The sequence below is a fragment of the Eschrichtius robustus genome, chromosome 1 (genome assembly GCF_028021215.1).
Source record: "Eschrichtius robustus isolate mEscRob2 chromosome 1, mEscRob2.pri, whole genome shotgun sequence".
Lineage (NCBI taxonomy): Eukaryota > Metazoa > Chordata > Mammalia > Artiodactyla > Eschrichtiidae > Eschrichtius > Eschrichtius robustus.
Genome location: NC_090824.1, coordinates 50405066 through 50414991, shown reverse-complemented (window position 1 = coordinate 50414991; position 9926 = coordinate 50405066). Strand labels below are relative to the sequence as shown.

Genomic DNA, 9926 nt, shown 5'->3' with positions numbered 1-9926 from the left:
TTCTTCCCTTCCATATGTATAGTATATCCTTTCACTTATATGAAGCCCACTGGAAAAAAACATAGGAAATTCTGACTACTATGGATGGAAGAAAGATAAAACATGATCTTTACTAAGATTTCAAAGGAATTTAATTTTCCTAAATATATACCTATACATCAGCTCACAATCTCTTTACACTGCTACAACATTTTTTAAAGTACAGTCTATACCCACTACCTCTTCCTTCATTCCTTACCTTTATAAAATATGTAAGAACTGTAACCAAAATTGCATTAATAACTGAAAAAGAAATTACTGAGTTAAATTATCAGTGGAGACCAGCATTGCCAGTTATTAGCTGAGTGTCTCTGGCAAATAAATCACAATCTCCTCTTACTCTTCTACATAACATGAAAGCTTCTGTACAGATGATCTTAAAAGAACAGGACAGTGATCTCTATGCTCCCTAAACACTATCTTTTCAACTAATTTTCAAAAGAAGTCACACAGGATTATTCTTTTGTCTACATCTTCTGTTTCATTTACACCTCAGAACTTCATTTGTGAATCATGTAGTACTAACTTTAACAGCTCACCCCAAAGTTGTATTACCTTTTGTCCTCGTTTCATTGGCTGCACAGCCGGGACATTTTTGCTGGTGTTCTGATGAGTTTCAATGTGTAGAACATTTTCTTTTTCTTTGTCCTTTCCTTCTATCATTTCTAAATCCCCTGAGTCACTTGGAAGCTTTTTTTTCTTCATTTCCCTAAATATAAATGAAATGGAAACATCTAAGAATTTCATATTCTTAGTACCCTAAAAAAATTACATGGGGAGGGGAACATGTGCAATATATAAGAGATCAAGGCTTCTGCTTAATTTGTTATCACCAGGCTGCAGTATACAAGAAGTGCAAGTCATTATACAAGAAAAAGCTGAAAATTTTTCTCTCATGCATTTATCATTCTTTCTGTCATCCAGGCTCAAAATACTGTCATCCTTGACTTATCCTGATTCAGTAGCCACATTTAGTCCCTCAACACTTTGATGGCCAGGCACTGGGATTTGTAGTCTTCGTATCAACATGGCCTTGGCATACGTTAGGTATTCAATAAAACATTTGTGGATTGGTTAGCAGAATAAATGGATTTAAAAAATAAGCAGATTAAAGAGGAAAGGAAAATTCTATTACTGTGATATTTTTCATGTGCGATCTCTTCTATTCCCAATGCCACTGCCCTAAGTCCAGGTCCTTATCACTTGCCACCCAGACTTCCTCCATATTTCCCCCATAATCTGTTCTACATGAACTTCTAGATTATTTTTCCATAACTGTTTACCTATGTCACACTCCCATTCAAAGTCTTCCAAAAGTCCTCCTCACATCACTTTCAGGATAAGTCCAAAACACTTAGCTTGTCATCCTAGGTTCTCCACCTTTAGTCCAATCTCACTTTGCCAATCTTATCTGCCAGTTCACAAACATGAATATTCTGTTCCTTTCACCTCAATCTATCTATCATTTCCCCAAAGCACTTCGAATATTACATCCAAATACCCACCACCTCCTCCCCTTTGATCATACTAATTCTCCTTGGAGTCTCTGACCTTCTTACCTTCATTTGCCTAAGATCCTACTATATCTTCAAGGTATAAACTTCTGATGTTATTTCCCAAAACAACTGAACTCAAAGTAAATTCTTACTCCAGAACTACTGTATCACTTTCAGATAACACTATTTATAGATTTATGGCTATTTCCTGAATCCAGGACTCAAAAGCTTCTTGATGGCATGAACTTTATATTTTACCTCTTTGTGTACTCAGTATCTAGCATAATACCATGTATTCAGAGAGTTTTCTGTAATTGTTTCTAATGATTATCTTTCTCAAACAAAAGAGTTTATTATCCACTTCAATCTAGGGCCTCTTTCTGGAGTGCTTTACTAGCTGTAGTCTTTTTCACCCTACAGTAGTTGTCTCAGTTGTCCCTTTCATTCTGCCTCTATCTTTTTCTGTTCGCCTTCTGAGCCCTACTATATTAGAGAAAAAGAAAAGACAAGGAAAAAACCACAAGTCTTCTTCTTACATAAAAATTTCCTAATTTCAGTACAGGAATGCCTCAGAGATATTGCAGATTCTGTTCCAGACCACTGCAACAAAGTGAATATCACAGTAAAGCGAGTCATGAATTTTTTGGTTTCCCAGTGCATATAAAGTTATGCCTACACTCTACTGCAGTCTATTAAGTGTGCAAAGCAATATGTCTTAAAAAAAGCAATGTATATACCTTAATTTAAAAACACTTTATTGCTAAAAAATGCTTACCACCATCTGAGCCTTCAGTGAGTCGTAATCTTTTTATAATAGTAATATCAAAGATCACTGATCACAGATCACCATAACAAATATAATAATAATGAAAAAGTTTGAAATATTGCAAGAATTCCAAAATACGACCCAGAGACATGAAGTGAACAAATGCTGTTGGAAAAATGGTGCCAACAGATTTGCTCCATGTGGGGTTGCCATAAACCTTCAATTTGTAAAAAACACAATATCTGCAAAGCACAATAAAATGAGGTATGCCTGTATTCCTGTTTATTTCTGTCAATATTATCCTAGAATCAGCCTGTCTAATACACTGCAATTATTATTGTACATATTTATGTAATAAAAGGTCTGTCTTGTGTTACTTGACCTATCTCACTGATTACAGTGGAAGACTGGGGCCCTAAAACAGAAAAACCTGTTAGAGCTGAATATGAAAAACTAAACAAAATTTATGCTAAGTCTTGGTAATTTTAGTAAGGGAGATCTTTATAACAGCCAAGTGATCTGTCATAACTGAATTGTTAATTAAAAAAAAAAATGGATGCTTTTCAGTTAAATAACACAAATATATTTACCTTCTTTCCTTGGCTGACAAATGCCTCCGGCTCTGCAATTTACTGTCGCTCTATTAAAATTAAAACAAAAAACAAGCAAATACAAACAATAACATTGCCACTGTTAATTTTTCAAAAGCTAAAATTAAAAAGTAGAAAATTATTTATTGAGAAGGACATGATGTTCTTCATAAAACTGAAAAAAACCTTTACCATATTAGAAGATTCCTCTTTTGAAGCCAATTTCTGGAGAGACCTATGGAAACAAACAGAAAGAGAAGTCCACTACCCTATAAAAGGCATTCATTTACAAAGTCCCAAAACATTCCCATATCATATGCTTAGTTAATTATCAGCAATCCTACAAATTTTCAAATTTGGTAAAATTAGAAAAAATATAATCAAACTGCTCATCTCCTCACTTTAAAATATATTTTTAAATAGCTGACATGTATTGGACACTTACTATGTACCAGGCACTGCTAGATGCTTTACATTCATGTAACCTTCAAAACCCTATGAAGGGGGGTACCATTCTCTTTTCACCAAGAAGAAAACTGAAGCTTAGACATAGAGTCACTTGCCCAAGGACATACTCTAAGATTCAATACTGGTCTGACTCCTAAGCCTTTCCTAACTACTCCAATAATAAAGCTTTTATAGCTATGGTATTGTTTACCTGGTGATCAGTAAGACATTAAAGACTAAGACAACTTTTTTTTTTTTTGTAATGTAACTGCTTTTATTATTAGCATTTATAACCATTTACTTGTTTCTATTTTGACCTAGTTTGGCCACTTTTATATGTATTGTGTTTTTCTACCCTGGGTCCTGGGAATTTCTTAAGAGATCTACCCCCCTATCAAATGGTGAAAAGATAGTAAGCTCGTAGGACAATGGAGGGTAAAAGCACTGAAGTCAGTCTTGGTATTATTTGTATAAGGATTAACTCTTCATCACTCCCAGCTTACAAGATAAAACTTAAAATTACAGTTTTTAAATTACCTTTGGGATTGAAGGTGGGACAAGTCAATGGAAGTATCAGGATAATGTAATGTCTCTTCCCCTTCATCCTTCATTTCACCAACAGGTTCCTGATGTTTTACCACCTCCTCAGATTCTCCTTCATCTTCAGAGCTTTCTTCCTGAATTAGTTCATTTAGCTCATCACCACCACTCTGAATAGTAATATCCCCTTGGTCAACCTGAGTCACAAGTTCCACTTCCACAGGAGTTTCATGTAATTCCTCTTTATCTTCTTCACTGCTACTGTCACCTCCATCTGCTGAATTACCATAAGGAAAGTCAGGAGTGCTATCACCACAACAAAGTTAGACGATTTCCTTGAAAACTTCATAAAAATATTCAATTCACTCCCTCTTTCTCCAAAAGATCACCAGAAAAATGCCTGATCTTCCCCAAAAGTTACTCTGACTTAGACAAAAGGATACTCTGTATCAGGAATTGTTTGGAATAAATTATCTCCAAGATCCTTTACTACAATACATTTCTTAGACATTGCGACCATTTCTACAATGAAAACTACAGCTTGTCTTTGTTAAGTATTTCCAGAAAGGAGGAAAATAGAAGTAGTTATATAAATTCTGCCACTTTTATTATAATTTGCACATGAGAACTGAAATGAGATAAAACAAGTTACATAACTGGCACACAGCAAGTGTTCACACTTTTGCAAAAGGAACACGGTTCTAGTAGTAATAATATGGTCTAGTTACCTCACCTATAAAATAAGATGCCACCAACCATCTGACACGGATGGTTGTGAGAATTCAATAAAAAATAATGTAAATAAAGTATACATGTCACGAACATGGTGAAAATTCAAAAAAATAGAATCATGTACAATAGCAGTTGTAAGTGAAACAATGAAATATTACTCCTAAAAAGGAATGACTCTAGGAGATGTAAAAATAACTTAGAGGGCATACATTCCCTAGTTCCTTTAGGTAGGTAGGTAAATTTATTTCAGCAACCACAGCTGCTCTCTATTTGAAGCAAATACATTATTAAATCAAGCTAAATTCTCATAAGAAATTGTACTTGTTATAAACTCATCTTTGTATTGCCTCTAATTCCTAAACCCAAAAGTAAATGCTCACTTATATATACCCGAGTCTATCTCTGTTAAACACATTTATGTACTACTCATTAAATACTGGGGAAGTTTTATAATATAAACATCTATTCAAGTATTAGTTATGGATCTAATTAAACACTTTATAATTCACTAGAATTAGTGTATTTAACATTTCCAAAACCAAAATTCAATAAAGTTGACAGGAAGTTGGGGTTTTTTGGGAAATTTTAATTACCCCAAAAGACACGATCTTCTAAGTAAGAATTTAGAAGCAAAACTAAACAACAGAAAACATTATAAGCTACTTTATTAAAATCTGTAAACTACCTAGTTGTTCCATTTCTTCTGATATGAGTTCACTTGTGCAAATCGCCAGTGTCTCCATGTCTTCATCCTGCACTCTGACTTTTCGTTCACCCCGATGTCTCCAAATACAAGACTCATCTACCTATGGAAACAGTTCTTTTCACTAGTGGAACTTTAGGTTAAGACTAATGAAAATCAGAAAAAAAATAATGAAGAAGCTGAAGAGTACCTTAAAGAGGAAGCTAAATCCCATCATTAGATGTGAGGGAGGAAGGAAATTCTTTTTTCCTACAAAAGATAATGTACATAAGTGTTTTAAAAATACTGTTTTCTCCATTTTATGCTTGTAAGATATCTGCCACAATGGTCACATTTGTTCTGTCTTTTCTCTGTCATGAAGGAACATTTCCCATTTACAGAGTTTGGCATTATATACAGGAACAGGAATTAAGAAAGAAAAAATATGAATGCTTGCTCTCATCATCTGGGTTAGTCAGATCCTGAATAATCTATTTTTAGAAAAAAGGTCATGCTATACTTTCTTACCCTTATAAATGTAAACTATATGAAAGTACACTGTCATCAATAAAAATATATATGGAGATGACATGTCAAATGCTAAATTTGCCACACCACAGCAAAATTTTCCTTATTTAATAACAGACTTCATATATGAAGTCAGAATAGTTAGTTTCTGTTCTGAGAATATTAGTAGATGGTCCTCAAACCTGTCTCCATAATCCACTGGCAAGTCATTACCTCTTATCATGAAGCTTCCTGTTGTCAAATATTCTCCAGTTGGTGCTGTTTTAGACACCTGAGGAACACAATAATACATTATACTCTTGTCTTAAGAAATATGTTTTTTTTAATTTTCACCTGAGAAAGTACAGCCATATTGAAGTAAACAGTACTACATCCTGAAAAGTTTATAATTTAGCAAAAATTCTTAACACTGAAGGGCTAGCTCTTCAAAGATACATGTATCTTTGTCCATAACAAAGAAAAGAAATAATGAAGAATACACTACATCAATCATTTTCAAATGCCATGGACTAGAGCCACAACTGATCCACATTTCCTCTAATGTGAGACATAATAAGAAAAACAAGGATAGTTTAATAAGCTCATCATAAAGGTATAAAACCATATTTACTATATTTATTACATTAAATCCTTTCCTGAGATACTTTTTTTTGGTAATAACATAACCTTTCATCTTAGTAAATAAAGATAATAGCATATTTTAAAAAATATCTTCTAATTTGGCAAAATAGGAAGTGAGCAACGTAACTCCACAATTTAAAAAAATTTTACACATCTGTGAAACACCCAAATCTGAGAGTATCTTTACTAGTAATAGTTATGCAAGGGATTAAAAGCACACTAAAAAAACCTATTCATAAAAGAATTAAAGCCACTTCTACAATAGTACCAAGGCAGAAAATATAATCCCAGAAGTGATATTAATTTCCCAAGGACACAATATCACAACGTAGCAGAAAATAATAAATATAAACAGATATAATATGAAACTAAATCTAAGGGAGGATAATAGTATTGAACTCTTTTTACCTTGCTGTATAGCTTTAAGACTTTGTAAAAGTTTATCATTATCAATTATAATTCTTGAGAACGTGAAATGAATAGCAATGTGAAGTCATATATGGAATGAAGTATCATCAAAAAAATAGCATTAACCACAAAGAAGGACAATCACTAAAACCAAGTGTATAGAAAAAAACCACTGGATATACCTACTTTACAGGAAGGGCCAAAGAGAATTCAGAAAATTTCAACAAAGGTGAACAGGAGAGAGACTTTTTAGGTCAGTACGCCAGTCATAACTGGAACAGTCTTTATCCCATATAATTACATGGATCACCCTCAAATCTTACCTTTCCAGAAAGGCCTTCCCTGACACTACATTCAAAATGGTAGCCTCTATCACTCTCTATCTCCTTACTCTGCTTTAAAAATAAACTTTGTTACCTGCCACTACATATCTATTTTTCAACACCAAAATGTCAACTCCATCACAAGGTACTTTGTCTGCCTTGTTCAATTCTATATCCTCACAATTTGGAACACAGTTGCTCTTACTAAATTAAGAAAAAGGACCACAGCCCTTATTACCTGATGATGGTACACCCACCAAGCACTAGTGATAACTCGTGCATCCCAAGCAGCACTGTAGCAAAGTGCCATTGTGCCAGCTTCAGTCAAGGTCCGAGGGGGAATTGGTTCTCCTGTAATAACAATACTACAACGCTTCAGTACCAAAGTACAGACTTTCTAGAGCAAGACATGGAAACCACATGCAGCATAACAGGTTCACTCCTCTTATATTTTAAATAATAATACCACACTTTAATTTCAGTATTACAAGAAGTTACTATTTTTATTAAAAATGTATTTACAGGGCTTCCCTGGTGGTGCAGTGGTTAAGAATCTGCCTGCCAATGCAGGGAACACGGGTTTGATCCCTGGTCTGGGAAGATCCCACATGCCACGGAGCAACTAAGCCCATGCACCACAACTAATGAGCCTGCACTCTAGAGCCTGCAAGCCACAACTACTGAGCCCGTGTGCCAGAACTACTGAATCCCACACGCCTAGAGCCCATGCTCCGCAACGAGAAGCCACCGCAATGAGAAGCCTGTGCACTGCAATGAAGAGTAGCCCCCGCTCGCTGCAACTAGAGAAAGCCCGCGCACAGCAACGAAGACCCAACGCAGCCAAAAATAAATAAATAAAATAAATTTTAAAAAAAAATGTATTTACACAGCAGGTTTTTAAATGGTCTAAGTAAATGAAACAAGTCAGAGAAGAAATATCCTCACTTTTATCAGTAATTCTAACTTCATTCCAGATAATTTAGAAAAATCTATTCAAAGGTTGAAGACTTCCAGAATTACTATATATTGCCTAATTTGTCAAAATGAAGAGCATATTAATATACCCCTACAGTAAGAATTCAAATATTTTAAAATTGGGATATAATCCACATACCATAAAATTCACTCTTTTAAAGTGTACAATTCAGTGGGTTTTAGTATAGTCATAAAGCTATGCAATCATTACCATTAATTTCAGAACATTTTCATCATCCCCAAAAGAAATCCTGTATCTATTAATAGTCACTCTTCATTTTCCCAGCCGCTGGCAATCACTAATCTACTTTCTGTCTCTAAAGATTTGCCTATTTTGGAATTTCATATACATGGAATCATACATACCTGGCTTCTTTCACTTAGCATGTTTTCAAGGTTCATTCATGTGAGAGCATATGTCAGTACTTCATTTCTTTTTAAGTCTGAATAATATTCTATTATATGGATACACCACATTTTGTTTATTAATCAATGGATCGACATACAGGTTGTTTCCATTTCTTGGCTATTATAATGCTATTATGAATATCTGCAAATAAGTTTGGACATATGTTTTCAATTATCTTGGAATACCTAGGAGTGGAATTGCTGGGTCACATGGTAAAATCTATGTTTAACTTTCTCAGAAACTATGAAACTATTTCCTATAGCAGCTAGATCATTGTCCATTCCCACCTGCAGTGTATAAGGGTTCCAATCTCTCCACAACCTCACCAACTGTTACTGTTTGTTTTTTTGTTTTTTGTTTTTTTGGCCGCCCTGTGTGGCTTGTGGGATTTTAGTTCCCCGACCAGGGATTGAACCCGAGCCCTCGGCAGTGACAGTGTGGAGTCCTAACCACTGGACCGCCAGGGAATTCCCACTGTTTTTTTATTTCAACTATTCTTGTGGGTGTGAAGTGGTATTTCTCTGTGATTTTGATTTGCTTTTCCCTAACAGACAAATAATGCTGAGCATCTTATCATGTGCTTGTTGGCCTTTTGTATATCTTTGGAGAAATGTCTATTTCACATTTTAAAAATTTTGTTCATTTTAAAATTGCCTTTCTATTGTTGAGTCAGAAGAGTTCTAGAGTTCTTTGGATATTGGTCCTTTATCAGATAAATGACTTGCAGATATTTCCTCCCATTCTGTGGATTGTCTTTTCACTTTGATAGAGTCCTCTGAATTAAAGTTTTAGTTTTGCTTAAGTCTGATTTGTTTTTTCTTCGGTTGCTTATGCTTTTGGTGTCATATCTAAAAAATGACTTCCTGGTCCAAGATTATGAAGTTTTACACCTTATTTTCTTCTAACAGTCTTATAGTTTTAGCTCTTAAATTTAGGCCTTTGATGCATTTAATTTTTATAAATGGTATGAAGCAGGGGTCTAACTTCATTCTTTGGCACATGGATATTAGTTGCATCAGCCTTATTTGCTGAAAAAATTATTCTATCCCCACTGAATGGCCTTGGCACCCTTGCTGAAAATCAACTGACCATAAACAAGGAATCTCAATTCTCTTCATTAATCTATCAGTCCATCCTCACACCAATACCACACTGTCCTGATACCACACTGACTGTTGTTTTGTAGGAGGTTTTGAAATCAGGAAGTTGGAGTCCTCCAATTTTGTTCTCCGTTTTCAAGAATGATTTGGCTAATCTGGGTACTCTGCATTTCCACATGAATTTTAGTATGAGCTTTGTCCATCTCTGCAAAAACAGGCAGCTGGAATTTTGAGAGGAACTGCACGTATCTGTACATTAATGTGGGAAGT

At 34.7% G+C, this 9926-nt stretch overlaps 1 protein-coding gene across 1 annotated transcript in view; it reads right to left on the bottom strand.

The window, feature by feature from the left end:
• The window catches only part of NEMF (nuclear export mediator factor), a 52436-nt gene that overhangs the window by 8317 nt on the left and 34193 nt on the right, over nt 1-9926 (bottom strand). The window contains exons 19-26 of the mRNA XM_068545675.1: nt 7411-7523; nt 6034-6091; nt 5504-5562; nt 5296-5416; nt 3876-4152; nt 3084-3126; nt 2892-2941; nt 595-748 (exon numbers count right to left, since the gene is read on the bottom strand). Of these exons, the coding sequence (XP_068401776.1) occupies nt 595-748; nt 2892-2941; nt 3084-3126; nt 3876-4152; nt 5296-5416; nt 5504-5562; nt 6034-6091; nt 7411-7523 (875 nt within the window). The remainder of the gene's footprint in view (nt 1-594; nt 749-2891; nt 2942-3083; nt 3127-3875; nt 4153-5295; nt 5417-5503; nt 5563-6033; nt 6092-7410; nt 7524-9926) is intronic.